Here is a 16176-nt window from a genome sequence, read left to right on the forward strand (position 1 = left end):
AAGAGCGCATGTCTGGTGGACTTTCTTTGATTTCGGACGGTACTTGAATGCAGCACTTCACTATCTATATATATTTTTAAATCCCTACAATTAATTTAAACGCTTATATATGAAAAATAAAAGAAAACGGCCACGCTGCTGTCAGGTATGAACTCTTAAATCCCCAGGGCAGACAGGGGCGACACTTGTGCAGGTATTTTCACCAAAGCGCGCTCACGTGTGCTAGATCCGCGTTCACTCCTCGCCCGTTAGAGTGCGGCGACTCGTGCAAAGACCCCGCAGGACCGCTTACTGTTGCACATTATTCATCTAAACACGGGCAAACTGCGCAACAACTGAAAGGTAAAGATCTTATATTTGTATTCAAAGTGAAGCTACTAACAAGCCAGCGTCTAACTTTCCTCTGTTAATATTTCCGTTAAATTAAGGAAGTAGATGTAAGCAGTCGCAGTTTAAAGTGCTGCACAGTGAAACGTTAGTAGCGACAAATGTGACTTAACAGCCTCATGTTTTCAGATGCGAAGCATTTGAATGACATAAAAGTGATTAAATAATACGGGAATAACCTATTTTCTGCTTTTAACTCAGTGTTTACCTGAACTGTGTGTCCAATATTAAAAATAACAAGCCCAGCATTACTGAGACTGTCATTACTAGCCTAGAATTACCATTTATGGCAATAAAAGTGGCATAAAAATATAATTAAAGATAAATTGTAGCCAGCTACTGAAAAAGACTTCATTTTTATTAGATTATCTGCTTCCCTCACGACATAAAATCTCTCATTTCCACCTTATTAAAGATGATTTTAACATATGCAGTGCATAATGTTCTTAAATAATATATTATAATGCAGCTTTTTCAGTGTTTTAGTTACATGTTTTATAAGAAAAGTGTATGTTCTTTTTGGGGAAATGAACCATCACGTTCAGAATAACTTCCTTTTTGAGACTTGAGCAGAGTTTGGTCAGAGCTTGTGGTTGTGCGTTAGTTTATTTTTAGTGATCACCTAAACAGAGAATAATCATTTTAATGCACGAAGGGGTCGTTGATCTTTATTGCATCTGTCCTTTGTGGCTCACTGTGTTTTAATCTCCCACCCCCAGATGTGGAAGTCAGTGGTGGGCCACAATGTGAGCATGAAGGTGGCTGGAGAGGGGGATGACTGGGAGACGGACCCTGACTTTGAGGTACTGTGTACTTCCTGGAGTGAGCGTCACTGTAGGGAGGGTTGGGTAGACACCTCTGCGTCAATCATTTCTGATTTTGTGTTTATGTGTGTGTGTGTTTTTTAGAATGACGTGTCAGAGCAGGAGCAGAGGTGGGGGGCCAAAACCATCGAGGGCTCAGGACGTAAAGAACACATCAGGTGAAAAGACGTGCAGCCTGTTCCTGGAAATATTATTTTTATAGTGCACGTAGATGAGTTCAGGACACAGTGGGTGCTGTGCAGCAACAGGAAGAGGAAGTGAGAGCACAGCGTAAGCTGTCAGGCCGCGAGTCTTTCCTAATATGGATAATGTATGATGATGGTGATGTTGACAACTCTTTGACAGTGATATTTAAACCTCTGCTGACCGGGTGGGACAGATTTTGTATCAATTGTGGCTTATTCAGGGTCAATAATTCACTCATTAATGAATATTTGGTAACCTTCAAAGTTGCTGTGGATCCTCATCAAGCAGAAAACTTAATTAATCTTCTAAGAGAGTGTTGTGGTTAGTTAGACAGACACATGACCCACCCTATTGGGAAAACCCGCCCATTAGCAGTATCCGTGTACTCAGAGCTTCTGAGCATTTGTGACCTTGAATTTGTGACTCGTAAGAGATTTTAATATTGGAACAGATTAAGAGTAAGCAGCAGAGGAACAACTACTATACTAACAGTTTAAAATTACCATGATGAGTGTATGAGTGTTAGTGATTGAGTTCGCAATAGCATGAACTCCGTCTGTTTCACTATTCATGTGTTTTGGCCCCTGCAGTGTTGCAGAGCTCAGAAACAAGGTCACTGAGGAGCATGAGAAAGTGAAGCAGAAGGAGAACATTCCCAAAGCATCGTACGGATATGGAGGGAAGTTTGGAGTGGAGACGGATCGAATGGACAAGGTTAACACGTTTTTCTCATTGAAATCGGAATTATGGTGATATGCTTCTATCATTTACTGCGACTCCTCTTTACCCTCGACTCTGTGCCCACCATTTCTTTAAACGGTGTCCTTTTTGTTTGAACGGATGTGTCTCTGCTGTCCAGGTGGCTCTGGGTAGCGACTATGTAGCAGAGGTGGAGAAGCACTCTTCCCAGAAAGATGCAGCGAAAGGGTTCGGAGGGAAATATGGTGTTCAGAAGGACCGCGTGGACAAGGTGAGAAGACAAGCAGACTCTTTCACAATAGGCAACAATAAGTAAAAGGGAGCACACTGCACCCACATTAACATCTTTTCTTTGATATTCTGTAACTCAGATGTGATTTAAATGACATGATGAGGTCTCCGTCTCTGCTGTGTTTCTGTCTGCTGCTCTATGCCATCAAACAACAGGATTCATTCAATTCAATTTTATTTATATAGCGCCAACAGTTGCCCTAAAGGGCTTTAATTATAAGGTAAAGACATTACAATAATACAAAGAAAAAAAAGAAAATCACTACATTCATATGACCCACTGTGAGCACGTGCTTTGGTGACAGTGGGAAGGAAGAACTCCCTTTTAATTGGAACAAACCTCCAGTAGAGACTGGCTCATGGAGGGGCGGCCATCTGCTGTGAACGGTACAGTTAAAACTGGGATCTATTATACTTTCCATTGTTTCTATTATACCTACATATACTGGTGGATACTCCTTTTAAACATGGTCAAAGTTAGCCAATCAGAAGCTGACTTTAAAGGAAAGGGAAAGGGATCAATGATAGCCTGTTTTTATGACAAATAGAGAAATGAGACTCAGTTTTTATGGGAAGAGAGCTCCAGCAGAGGCAGGTTCAGTGAGGGGCAGCCATCTGTTGTTGGGGTGTGAGGGGAAGGAGAGGAGAGGACATGGAGTAGTGACATATAAATGCATCGGTAGTGGAAAAGAAGAGCTCAGTTCATCATGGGAAGTCCTGTAGCACCCCAGCTTTACAGCATCTGTGGGTGAGGCTTCAGTGTCACCTGATCCAGCTCTATTTATTAGCTTTGTCAAAAAGAAAAGTTTGAACCCCAATCTTAAAAGTAGAGAGAGTGTCTGTCTCCTTAATCCACACTGGGAGCCTGTTCCACAGCTGATGTTTCTTCAGTAAGAAAAGTTCCACACATACGATGCTTAATCTTTATTATGATTTCAATCTTTGTGCAGTCTGCCGTCGGCTTTGAATACAAAGGAGAAGTGCAACAGCATGGATCTCAGAAAGGTACGTCCACTGTCCTGCATCTGTCATTCACTATTCTCCTATCAGAAGTTTGTCTAAATCTTACATTCTTATAACTCACTGCTTTAGATTACTCAAAGGGATTTGGAGGAAAGTACGGTGTCGAGAAAGACAAAGTGGACAAGGCGGCTTTGGGGTACGACTACAAGAGTCAGACTGAGAAGCATCAGTCTCAGAAAGGTGAGTTCAGGTTGTAGCAACTGTCTCTTTTTATATTATGTGCTTTATATTTGCTTTTTTATGCATTTGAAATTTATGTTCACCAGACTACGCTAAGGGATTTGGAGGGAAATACGGGGTGGAGAAGGAGAAGGTAGACAAAGCTGCCGTGGGGTATGACTATAAAGGAGAAACAGAGAAGCATCAGTCGCAGAAAGGTGAGTTAAAATTGCAGCTTTTGCAGGTTCGGCCACCGTTTTTTTCATGACACTTGATTGCTTTATTCTGTGCAGATTACTCAAAGGGATTTGGAGGAAAATTTGGTGTTGAGAAGGAGAAAGTCGACAAAGCTGCGTTGGGGTACGATTACAAAGCTGAGACGGAGAAACATCAGTCACAAAAAGGTTAGAGGAGAGAGCCACGGATGTGTTATTTACAGGAACAGACTTCCTGTATTCATCACACTGATGAAGTGCTTCTGTGTTCAGATTATTCAGCAGGTTTCGGTGGCCGGTATGGCGTACAGGCAGACCGCATGGATAAGGTCAGCATCAAGGATGAAATTCTGTATTATTGTCTTTGGATTCATTGTTTAATCTGGAATAAAATGGAAAGTAGCCATAACATCTGGGGAATAATTAATACTTTGGAAAAAGTGAGGCACACATGCTAAATGTTGGAATTAACATCGATTATTTCTGTTTTCATTTTCATAAAATGAACTTAAAAATGTTTTAATACCTACCTAAAACCTTAAAGCCATTCTCCACCACTGTACATCTTATTCTTAGCCTGAATAGTCTGCTTGTTCTGTATAACCAGAATAAACATTCTTATTTATGAGACCAATGCTGGTCTGTTCCCATCTTACTCACTGATTTGACTTACTGTCAAAAAGGTAAAGGATGTTATTGTATTCACACAGTGGTGGATCTAGAAAATTTTACATGGGGGGCAAAGGAAGGGCAAGAGGTCTAGGGTGGCACATACCTCTTCAGTGAAGTATGTAAAAATACCTTATATGTAGTTGGGCCAGTTGCCCCCTTTGCCCCCCTGTAGATCCGCCCTTGTCTTTACAGCCCAGCCTGTTTCATATTGAGATGGTGACTGTTTGGGTCTTCTTCCAGACCTTTGCAAAGTGGTGACATATCTAAATAACTTGTACTTAGACGCAACTGAACTGATGTCTTGTCATGTTCAAAGTCACTGTAGAACCTTTGGCACAACTTGTTAAAAGATTTAAGTGAGTGGGCCTGAACCTTACTACACCCCCATCTGGCCTGAGGCGACACTGACAGTTACCGATGCTTTATTGTATAATTTTTTTGTATATGTTGTTGCTGTGTAACCACTGTTGATTCTTAGCCAAGGAACTTCTGCAAAAAAAGATTTTTAATCTTAAGCAAAAGCATTAAAAAAAACAAAAAACCATCAAACATCTTGCTTCTTGGGACTTTGATCACATTTTTAGCTCCACTTATTTTGTGGTTTAGCCCGAGTATCAGAGGTCCCCAGTAACAGATTGGCCCAGATGTGCCCACATCATCAGCTGAAATAAGGCTGTTTCATAGCCTGTACATCATCCTGACCTGACAGGAACAGACAAGCAGCAGATTGTCAAACCTCCAGCTTTTAATTTTTAATTTTGATTTATTTCCTGCCAGTCAGTTAATCGCCTGCTTGAGTATTCTTGCAGCTGTAACCGTCATTATTGAAACATGATATCTGTAGTGACAATTCAAACTTCTGAAAAATAATTCTTTCTTTCTATTATTAACCTCTAGAGTGCAGCAGGCTTCACAGACATGGACTCCCCGACCTCTGCATATAAAAAGACACAGCCAGTAGAGGCTTGTAAGTTCATTTGTTTCTCCAACATAATCACTCACACTCTGCCATCTGTCTGGCAAGCAATTAAATCCACAACTGTTCAATGGTTTCCATGATGCACTGCATTCATATTCACTTTGGATTTTATTATGCAGCGAGTGCAGGTGCAGGGAAACTGAAAGCACGCTTTGAGAATATGGCCAAGGCTTCTGATGAGGAGAACAGGAAGAAAGCAGAAGAAGAGAGAGCGAGGAGGCAAGCCAGAGAGAGCCGAGAGCGAGAGGAGGCCAAACGCAGACAGCAGCAGGTACGCTGCGCTGCAAAAATGTAAAGAGCTACAAGGTGAGCTGTTTTCAGCTCACGTGATTGATGTTCTTTCTTTTAGGAGGAAGAAAGAAGAAGAGAGGAGGAATCTCAAGTACCACCAGGTCATCATGTTGATCCAGAGGACGATATGCCAACACCAGAAATCCACCGTCGCACTCCAGAGATTCAGAAAGAGCCGGAGCCGGAGCTGGAGCCGGAGCCGGAGCCGGAGCCGGAGCTGGAGCTGGAGCCAGAGCCAGAGCCAGAGCCAGAGCCAGAGCTGGAGCCGGAGCCGGTGGTGAGAAACACATATGAAAAATCAGATGTACCAAATAACAACTCGTGTTTAAAACATGGGACTCATATTCACCCATCTTTCCTCCAGCATGCACATATTTATATATATTTATATGTTTTTGTATATATAGGTATACATATACCTATATATGCAAAAAACTTGAATTTTACTATGTTTATTTATCGGATAAAATAAGTTAAATGTCACCGTTATTATAACAGCAGGGGTGTCCAAATTCAGAGGCTGCATCCACCTGAGGACCCGGGCTTCGTGGTCCTCAGGTGCCGGGCAACCGGAAATGAGCGATGGTGAAGGTCTAGCCTTCAGAATTACGTCACGAGCTCTCTCGGTGCAGTGAAACTCTGCCGTCTGCTCCTCGCTGTCTAAAATATAACCAGACGCTGGCGTAAATTCTCTACCATCTCACATTTCTGTTTAATCACTTTTCTGTTTGACATTTATTCAGCTGTGTGAAAACCCCGGAGGAACCCTCCCGAGGGATTAATAAAGTTTTATTTAATCTAATCTAATCTAATAACTTTAATCTCAGCCAAACCCATTTACTCACGAACAAATAAATCACTGAAAAAGGCCACACAATGTTTAAGTTATCTAAGTGACTTATATATCATGTTTAACCTGAGTAGCAAAAGGCCGCGGGGGTTTGAAAACGATATGCCGGGAGTTTGTTGTTCTCGCCGGCTCAGATATTTGAAGTTTACACAGCTACATTCTCGCCTGAAAATATGTTAAAAGTTTATTTTGCGACCCAGAAAGATTAATAAGAGTAATATTAAAACTAAGTGGCTGCAGTAGTAGTAGCCATTGTTGGAAACTGGCATTGGCTGTAAGAAGAGAGACATCTTCACAGCTGGTATCTCCAAAACTCAGCAACTAACCTAAGTCTCTGAAACGGGTTCCTTTCTAATGATCCTCACCTGTGATGCTTAACTACAAATCATCTAACTTCACTTTTCAGGAGGAACCAGAATACGAGGAGCCCCCGGCCTTGCCACCACGCTTGGACGATTTTGAGGAACCGGGCGCCCCTCCTCTGCCTGAAAGGTCAATAGATGTGGATGATGATGATGGAGAGTATGAAGACATCGGTCATCCCCCTCCTCCTCCTCCTCAGCGTGAAGGTCTGCCTCTAAGCAAAGCCGTGAGTTAATCAGGACCCCTTTCGTGGCTACTGATCATTAATCTCGCATATTTTATCCCCCAGCTGACGAGAACGACTATGAAGACCTGACATGTGGCCAGAAGGCAATAGCGATTTATGACTATATTGGAGGTAAGACTCTCCATTTTCTGTTTCAGATGTTCTGTTTCATTGTGGAATAGCTGATCTGGGCTACTTTGGTTTGCCTTGTTTACATACTGAAAGGGGATCGTGAGCACAGGTGTTCCTTTGGCGCTGTGACACAAGTGCTTTTGTATTTATTTTTCCTTTTAATGTGAGCATAAATCCTTTGCTTTTCTTTTTTCACGCAGAGGCCGATGACGAGATCTCCTTCAATCCAGACGACATAATCTACAACATAGAGATGATTGACGAGGGCTGGTGGAAGGGACAGTGTCACGGACGTACCGGTCTGTTCCCGGCCGCTTACGTTCAGCTGATCGAGTGAGCAACACGCTCCCAAAGTCTATTTTTGCACAAGCTTCACTTAAACAAACTTCAATATTGTTGAACAGGAGGAGGAATTTGTATTTAACAATCAAATCAGAGCAAATTTTTAAAATCAGTTGATTTGTGTAATATTTCGCTTTGAATGTGCCGACTGAAAAAGCATCAGGCCAAACCTGATCAGGAGCAAACGTGTACACCTCTGCAAGGAACTGATGGTATAGGACCTTATTCTTCATTTCTTTCACTGGATTTTTATTTTACCAATGTAATCACAGTTATGACCAGAAATGGCTCTGCTATTCTAATAAAAGCTTCCTGGTAACCTGTGCTTTGTCTTTCCTCTGATGCGGTTACAGTGACCTGAAAACACTTATGTGGAGCACCAGCTGATCATTTTAGCCATCGCCATCTTGGTGTTTGGACACAGTGATGAGCGAGGTGATGATTAATCCTTAAACATGTAACGACTCTGCAGCAGGCGCAATTTCTTGCGCACTTAAACAATGCATGTTCATTGGTATAACACCATGTTTGTGTTAGTATTACAAAAAAGGGAAGAGTTATCTAGTGTGGGAAAGAAAATACTTAATATGTATTTTACTGTGAAACAGTAGCTTCAAAGCTATGCAGGCCAAGTCATCTTCTCTATGCACAGCCACAAACCATAATGGCTGGAGAACATCTGTTTCATTATTCTACCCGTGTTTACAAAATTAAATTATAAGAAGCCAACATTGATAACATTTGGCAGTCTAACAGAAATGGTAAAAGTAGAAAACCCTCACAAAAACATTAGGCCAGTATCACGTTAACTATGGCTAAGGACCGGCATTAAACAGGTCACTTTATTGTGCAGCGGTTCAGGCAATTACCTGACAGGTGAAAGATCCTGGTTCACTTTATTTTATTTTTTTTAATTTAAGACCTATAACTGGGGAGACACAGGTCTGGCCTTTTATGATATACCTCCATAGCATCCACTGCTACACAGATGTAGCAAAAACAAATCACCAGATGATAGACATAGCCTATGATGCACATTTTAAGAAATGTTAAAGTTTTTCTTTTCAATATATTGTACGAGCCAGACCTTCTTGTAATTTTTTAAAGTGCTCTTGACCTGCTTCATAGTTTTGGACTTTGGCTGCTTTTTTTTAAACTCAGTTTTAGCCCAGTCATTGTACCCGACCAATTTAGAGGAATGTTTGTTTGATTGTTGAAACACTTAACACTGACCTATGAATCATTCAAGTGTAACCCCCCCCCCCCCCCACACACACAACTCAAGATTTATGTGTATACACATAACAGACAACTTAGCAATGAACTAATTTTAAGTTGTGTTTACTAGTCTGTCACCAAAAACATCATTTATTGTCATTTCTTTAGTTGAATGTATGAAAAACGGCAAAGATAACACAGGGTGAAGGGCTTGAAATAGGAGTTTTGTACCAACGAGGTGATTGTCGGCATATCTCGGCATGTTGTGCATGCAGTGTGTCCATAAAAAGAGGAAACCGGACAAGTACACGATAAAAGAGGCACCATCACATCTGCATCCACCATGCACTTTTGCACAGTACTGGAATTGTAAAGAATGTGCGTAATGAATTAAAGTTATGACAAACAACAATTGAAATTATAAATCATATTAAAATACTAATAATTCTGTTTTTTTGACACACCTTCAGGGGCCACTGGAGGTGGGCAAGAGTTGCACGATGTCAAGAAAATGAAAAGAACAAGTGAACAGAATAAATCATAGGACAGATTTTTTAATGGGAGTTTAGAGACTTAACTTGCGGCAGAGAATACACGTGCACCACTCACATTTCTGCAGACACACTACACACACGTTTTCCGTCCTCTGATCTCAAGTCAGAGAGGGTTTTGCTGTTCCATGAGAACAAACCAGTTTCTGCAGTGAACTTCTGTACGATCTCAGGCTCTGTGGCAAAGCCCGGAAATCTTCAAATCCACCAGACACAATGAAATTTAATTAAGAAACACAACAATTATCACGAAAGGATGCTGTGTTTCAGCTTCCAGAGTCTTTAAGCTAGAATTACGGTCTTCCCGTTTAGTGGTTTACCAGGCAACATTCTTCTTCTTCTTTCCCTTGCCACCTTTCTTTCCCAATCGTTTGCCCCTCATTTTCTTGGCCTGCCGCTGGCTCATCCACGCCGGATACTGTCCATGTTCATCCAGAAGAGTTTTCTTGTTGCGCTTGCTGTCCATGTCCATCTTGCCATCTGAAACACAGACACACAGACACGCACACATGATACGATACACGTGACACAGAAAAAGGTGTGACATCGCCTCGTAATTAAAAAAAAACCAAACAAACTATAAAGGCTGCTGACTGTGGTGCTCACTGTCTTACCATCAGGCTCTGCCTCCTCCATGTTAACGTCGGCCTGCTTCTTTATCTTCTCAGCTGGCACCACTGTGGCGATCTCCTGCATGTCGGTCATGGCGACTTCTCCTTTCTTATCGAGGGTCAGAGCTTGTTTCAGACGATTCAGCTCCTTTGGAGCGTTCTTCTTCCTCTTCTCTGCCCGCATCTTTCGCTTAAATTTACTCCGAAGGCTTTTTGCCATTTTTAAAGATGCTGCGAAGACATTAACAAATCACCAGTCAAGCAAACTTGGGTTCACGAATTTTTAGGACTTTCACATGTATCCTTACACCACACAACAGTGAAAACAAGAGAAGACAAATGGATGGTCTGAGGCGACATGTCTCGCCAATGACTGCCAATTTCTTCCACACTGCCTGAGCTGAAGCCCGGGATTCAGGAGGATGTTTGGATTTTAATTAATTTATGATTTACTTTTAAGAACCTCAAGACGATGTATATTATTTAAATATGACATGCATTTGTGTAGGTAGGTAGAATAAAAAAATCCATTTATAACGTATTTTTTAAGTAATACTACTAACAAAAAAAAAAAAAACAGAATGAAAATAAACTGCAACATCTTTACAAACTAACTAATAAAGTTAAGTAAACCTGGGGGAGAGAAGTCTAAATAAAACTGATTACGCATTCAGACTGTCTTCTTCTACAACTCTATAAACATTGAGCTGGTCTCTAGTACCCAACACTAATATTAAAAATATTATAAATCCCAGCAGATCAGCATCTTCTTAAACACTCAGACCAACAACTATGCCGTATTCAAACTCGCCTACATCACCTTTCTTTCACATTTCACTAAATCCACCAAGTTGCTGCCGCGTGATTGGCTGAATCGTAAACAGATGTATCTTACAAAGTGGCCGACAAGTGCAGTACTACAATTTTCCTTCCATGATTAATAACGTAAACCTAAAGATTTTATAGGCAAGTTAGGATTAGCGAATCCACCGAGCTGTTAAATCTCAATAAAACGGGAATGAGCAGCTTCGGTGATAAACTTTAACGTTTGGTCTGTTGAACATTTACAGCACTATCATCATCATCATCATCACCCACCCCCCTCCAACAAGAAATGGTAAAATGCTGTTAATTCCGTTTAGTTACACGATACTGGCCGTCACAATAAGCCTAACAAGTTAGCTACCCAACTCCTAGTGAGGCACCAGTCTTAAAAACACATAAAAATAGCCTCTTTCCCTCATTAAACTCATACAGGTGTGATCATTAATCCACTATATAACATACAAGTGTGACTTACTTTTCACAGAAGCAGCAGATGAGCTTTTTGACGCTTATACTGTGTGAACAACACACTCTTCTACTCCGCACACGTGTTTAGAAGCTTGGGAAAAAATGTATCACGTGCTTTGGAAAGAGCTGCAATATGATTGGCTGCCTCGGACATTCTGAAGACTGTGGCGTCTGATTGGACAGTGGGCTAATACCAGGAAGCTAAACGGAAGGTAAACAAACCGTTGTGGAGAATTTCGTGCTTAGCTGCAAGCTAAAGTGCTTTAAACCCTTTGAGTGTTTGTTGGGTTTGTTTTAAGTTCATCCGGGAGTCATGAACAGCTTCCAGGCCGCCAGCCCTCCGCTCTCTGCTGCTGTGACCCAGATGTTCAACACTCTGGAGTCGGCTGCAGAACAAATGATGGTGCACAGAGACTTCCAAGCAGCTTTTGACACATGTCTCAGTGGTCTGGAGAGTCTCGCCGGCCTGGAGCCCGAGGACAGCAGGTGAGGGTCCTGAAGCTTCACGCACATGTTTAACTGGAAGCTTGGATTTTTGTGTTATAACAGAAACATCTGTTCCTGCAGATGTGCAGAGCTCAAGGCTGGTTTCTGCATCTTAGGGATTCAGGCTCTGGCTGAGCTCAATCAGTGGCGTGATGTCCTCTGCTGGGTTCTGCAACAGTATGAGCAGGAGAAAATACCAGCGAAGATCATGCAGATGTGGTGAGGAAAGAGTTTTATTGTTATTATTATTATTATTACACACTGATCTATTGATCCCCAGCCTTTGGGCAGGTGGACGCAATATGAAATAAAGTATAAAATACAAATCGTATTACAGTTCAAATATGCAAATTCTCCAAGACATGTTTTTTCAATCAGCACATTTGATCCGTCATTAATTATATAATTAATCATGAATTAAAAATGAAAATAAAATGTAATTACAAATAACAGAAATATTCAAATATGACAAACTTACTAATAACGACGTTTAAAAATAAAACTTTTAAAAGACATGAACAATTCACTGTTTTTTACTGACTGATCTCAATTTAGATTAAGAGGGTACATAGTCACAGTTTCACTCAAACAGTATAAAGTCTCTCAGATGCTGAATTTCAAAAGAATAGCTGTTTGAAATCACTTATAGGAGCTGTGTTTTTCTGCTTCATTCTGAGTGCTATTATAATCAAACCTTATATTAATGACTTCAGCCTTTTGTGATAAAGAAATGTTGTTGTAGTAAATAAAAGACATCTGTCATCACAATTATTTAGGCTTAAATGAATAAATGTGTAAAATGACAGAGCGAGTTCTGCTAGCTCATTGCCCAGACTGTCCCATAAATAGAAAACTAGAAGTTTTGACTTGATGAGCCATATTTTTTTACCCAATGAGGTCACATTTGTAAAAGCCCACACTATTGTACAAAGTGTAAGAAAAAAAATGAACTTTTATTTATTACTCAATTGCTTTGATGAGGTCTGAATGGCTATGGAAGAGGTCTTTATCTGTAGGAAAAACTATAAAGTCTGTGAAGTCCAAAGTGTATGCCCTCCAAAGCTCTTCAGCAGGCAAAATTGGAGACTATAATCCCAAATCTATTATGTCAGTGGGTAGGTCCAATGAAAAACGGTTGGCTTTTTGAAATATTTGGACAACGACTGGAAATGGGTGATAAACTCAAAAAAATCCTACATAAAAGTGCCTTGTTCTAGTAACGAAACAGACATTTATCACGCCTTCATATCCATAAATTTGGAGCCAAGCTTCCCAGATACTGTGCCAATACTTAGGAACGCCATGTTTCCTACTTAAACCTCTGACTTCTGGGACTGATGGTGATATGTGTGGTGCCATCATTCTCAGAATTAAAGATTGAAGGACAAGAATGCAGGACACCCAAAATAACTTATTTCTGCTAAAAGGTGTGATGTGTTTGTCTGTGTTTTACAAAGAATTGAAAGATATACTTGACCACCACAGTGGATTTTAAGTCAGATGAACAAGATTTGACTCATGTGTAGACTTTAAGCTTTAACATAAGGGGTTTAGAAAAGTATTGCATTAACTATTTAGGATTTTATTTCTTTAAAAACTTCAGTAAAATACTAACTAATGTGATTTTGTGTCTCATTTTGGCAGTATACTTCTTTACTCCAAGGTGGGTGAGCCTGCTGTAATGCAGGAGGTGACCAGAGCCTGGTTACACTACCCATCCAACAGCAGGGCAACTAGCTTCGGGACAGTGGCAGAGCTGTACCTGCTGCATGTCCTTGTGCCGCTGGGAGAGGCAGACGAGGCTCGGGAGCTGGTCACAGGCGAGGTTTTTAGCAGCGCCTTCACAGAAGAACACAGACAGACAGCGCTGGATATCATAGAAGAAAAAGAGCGACAAAATCAAGACCCTCCTCTAAATCCCAGGATGAGTGGAAGCTCTGACGTCACCGAACATCCTGTCTCATCCCAAGGTCTGACACTTCAGCCTCAACCCTTATGAGATGCATTACACCAAGCGGCCTAAAAAAGACTGAAACTGTTAACTGTTTGTGATTTTGCTTTTGTTCTGCAGGTACTTTAGTCCATAAACTTGAGGCTGTGATCAGGTTTTTATACCGAAAACTCCTGATGATTGGCTCCGGCTCATTCCCTTTCCGGAGAATCTTTCTGACTGCCATCCTCCTCTACATGCTCTTTTTTCGGATGGATCCAGGTTGGGTGAAACCTTAGTTCTGCTGGTACATCATCATCTTTTAGAAGTTAAAATAAAAGTGACTATAAATGCGTTTCTGTTGTGCTTTTTTTACCTGCAGCTCTCCCGTCTGCGTTCATGTGGATTTCTAAACTTCTGCAGCTGCTCAAACAGATGTGGAACGCCATGTTTGCACCGTATTATCAGGCAGTCACTCAGAGCAAAGGACTGTAGAGGACTGAATATGCTTGGTCTATCATTTTAAATGAATTCTCTAAGGACTGTTTGTAAGACAACATGGATGATATTCACGTCAGATCTATAAAACATTTAAAGTACTCTTTCCAGGAAAACTTGCATTTTTTTTAAGCTGCAGACTCTTCAGCTCACATGACACAGCTTCCCATGAATTCTGCCCAGCTCCTCACTAATACATCCTTTGTTTGTCCATCTCAAAGCAACACATGAGTCATCAAGAGTCTGATGTGTTTTTTTTCCATTCCTTTTTTAAGTCTAGGAAGTGACTCACTGTTCTGGTTCAGAGTACCTAGAATGATGAATAGGGGTAAGAAAACAGTTGCAGTCAGTGTATCACTGTAGGAATATGAAATTTGTTAATGATTATAACAATAGTTATAATAGCCGGTTTAAGTTTTGTGTACTGCAATGTGCTGAGGTCCTGTGGCTGCAAAACAAGCCTAAACCATGACCCCTCTGCCACTGTGCATGACACGAGGTGTTTGTCCTGATATGCTGTATCTGGTTTTCAACAAACGTGGTGCTCTGCATTACAGCCAAACATTGCCACTTTGGTCTCGTCTCTCCAAAGGACATTTCTAGAAGTGTTGCATTTGACATGCTAACTGAGGTCGGTAGAGTCTGGGATGTAGTTGTTTGCACGTCCAAGATCATGCACTGGGTGTGGAATTTGCTGGGACGTTTACTCCTGAGAAGACTGGCGACTGCTTTGAATGTTTTCCAGTTGTGAATAATTGTTCTCACTGCAAAATGATGGACTTCAGATTGTTTGGAAATGACCCTGTAACCTTTCTCAGATCGATGGGAAGCCGCAGTTACTTTTTTAACTCGTTCCTCCACAATTACGACATTTGACAACAACGTTAATGGGTGTGAAAGGTGGACAGAGATGACGTTTTCCCTCCTTGCCGCTGTGTTAAGACACCGGAATGCTCCATTCCAGCAAACCTCAGCTTTTATAGAAGTGGTCATGATCAATTAATCAAGTGCATTATCAACATGTTACCCTTTTAATTCAAATGGAAGCTGTCAGATTGTAATTAGTTTTTCACAGGATTGGATCTCAAGAAAATGTACTTTCAATGTCAAAGTGAAGATATTTGTTGTGCATATAAGTGTCCCTGTGACTGTTCTTATGTATTATTTTATTGATCATTCTCATAAATGAACCTTAAATTTTTATAGGTTAATCAATTTTGAATTATAATTTTGAATTATATGTGGATGTGACAGTGTGTGTAATAGGGCAGAATCCATTCACCTTGTTTTTTTATTAATTTTTTTTAAATGGATGGGTAGTTAAGTAACCGATTACTTAACATGCTGTCAAGCCTTTCCAAAAGTATCATCAGTAAAAATTTAAACAGGGAAAAACAAACTTTTTTATAATCCTATATTCCTGTTGTGAAAATTTGAATTTAATTTCAAATTCAAATCAAATCAAATCAAATTCAAATTTTATTTGTCACACACACACACACACACAACCATACACAGTATGACATGGGGGTGAAATGCTTGTAGCTGTACAATGCCCGACCATTAAATGACAGAAAAAAAGTTTTACAATATTTACAATTTACAGGTTACTACAAAATTTACAAATTAACTTAGGAATTTACAGTAAAGAATGTGCAAATAGCAGAAGAGATTATAAAGATTATAAATTATAGGATTATAGGAAATGTGTGGTGATGTGATGTGTGTGAGAGTCCAGTCCTACACCTGGTTCAGGGCCCGAATAGCCTGGGGGAAGAAGCTCCTCCTCATTCTCTCTGTTTTGGCCTTAAGGGGGAGCGGAAGCGCTTCCCAGACCTCAACAGTGAGAAGAGTCCATTGTTGGGATGGGAGAGGTCCATCATAATCTTCCTAGCTTTGGACTTGCACCGCTTGGTGTAGAGGAAGAAGAGACGCTGACGGGCTTTCTTA

General features: G+C 40.7%; 3 protein-coding genes across 3 annotated transcripts; 2 read left to right on the forward strand and 1 right to left on the reverse strand.

Annotated features, from left to right (window-relative positions):
- The first annotated feature begins 198 nt into the window (after positions 1–198).
- hcls1 (hematopoietic cell-specific Lyn substrate 1) lies at positions 199–7963 on the forward strand. The gene is made up of 16 exons (XM_086269796.1): positions 199–342; positions 1107–1190; positions 1296–1369; positions 1988–2111; positions 2257–2367; positions 3338–3392; positions 3480–3590; positions 3677–3787; positions 3863–3973; positions 4058–4113; positions 5354–5423; positions 5555–5706; positions 5785–6003; positions 6983–7145; positions 7229–7297; positions 7498–7963. The coding sequence occupies exons 2-16, from the start codon at positions 1107–1109 to the stop codon at positions 7632–7634; spliced, it is 1647 nt and encodes a 548-aa protein (XP_086125922.1). The 5' UTR covers positions 199–342; the 3' UTR covers positions 7635–7963.
- A 1428-nt stretch (positions 7964–9391) lies between these two features.
- Positions 9392–11446, reverse strand: llph (LLP homolog, long-term synaptic facilitation factor). The gene is made up of 3 exons (XM_086269578.1): positions 11320–11446; positions 10023–10250; positions 9392–9888 (listed from the first exon to the last, which is right to left on the reverse strand). Exons 2-3 carry the CDS (start codon positions 10237–10239, stop codon positions 9725–9727), a joined length of 381 nt encoding a protein of 126 aa, XP_086125704.1. The 5' UTR covers positions 10240–10250; positions 11320–11446; the 3' UTR covers positions 9392–9724.
- pex26 (peroxisomal biogenesis factor 26) lies at positions 11331–15542 on the forward strand. The gene is made up of 5 exons (XM_086269577.1): positions 11331–11798; positions 11880–12017; positions 13443–13768; positions 13870–14010; positions 14111–15542. Exons 1-5 carry the CDS (start codon positions 11626–11628, stop codon positions 14221–14223), a joined length of 891 nt encoding a protein of 296 aa, XP_086125703.1. The 5' UTR covers positions 11331–11625; the 3' UTR covers positions 14224–15542.
- Positions 15543–16176: the final 634 nt, after the last annotated feature.

The sequence above is a fragment of the Aulonocara sp. 'chitande type north' Nkhata Bay genome, linkage group LG17 (genome assembly GCF_057382095.1).
Source record: "Aulonocara sp. 'chitande type north' Nkhata Bay isolate Kocher_YH1m ecotype deep benthic linkage group LG17, A_spYH_male_GT1.1, whole genome shotgun sequence".
In the NCBI taxonomy this organism is placed as follows: domain Eukaryota; kingdom Metazoa; phylum Chordata; class Actinopteri; order Cichliformes; family Cichlidae; genus Aulonocara; species Aulonocara sp. 'chitande type north' Nkhata Bay.

Bases quoted from the DNA above. Each gene is read 5' to 3' on its own strand.
- hcls1 (XM_086269796.1), top strand. From the start codon at position 1,107: ATGTGGAAGTCAGTGGTGGGCCACAATGTGAGCATGAAGGTGGCTGGA. The intron at 1,191-1,295 runs GTACTGTGTACT...TGTGTTTTTTAG, and splicing joins AGACGGACCCTGACTTTGAG to AATGACGTGTCAGAGCAGGA. The intron at 4,114-5,353 runs GTCAGCATCAAG...ATTAACCTCTAG, and splicing joins AGGCAGACCGCATGGATAAG to AGTGCAGCAGGCTTCACAGA.
- llph (XM_086269578.1), bottom strand. From the start codon at position 10,239: ATGGCAAAAAGCCTTCGGAGTAAATTTAAGCGAAAGATGCGGGCAGAG. The intron at 9,889-10,022 runs GTAAGACAGTGA...TCTGTGTTTCAG, and splicing joins GGAGGAGGCAGAGCCTGATG to ATGGCAAGATGGACATGGAC.
- pex26 (XM_086269577.1), top strand. From the start codon at position 11,626: ATGAACAGCTTCCAGGCCGCCAGCCCTCCGCTCTCTGCTGCTGTGACC. The intron at 12,018-13,442 runs GTGAGGAAAGAG...TCATTTTGGCAG, and splicing joins GCGAAGATCATGCAGATGTG to TATACTTCTTTACTCCAAGG. The intron at 14,011-14,110 runs GTTGGGTGAAAC...TTTTACCTGCAG, and splicing joins CTTTTTTCGGATGGATCCAG to CTCTCCCGTCTGCGTTCATG.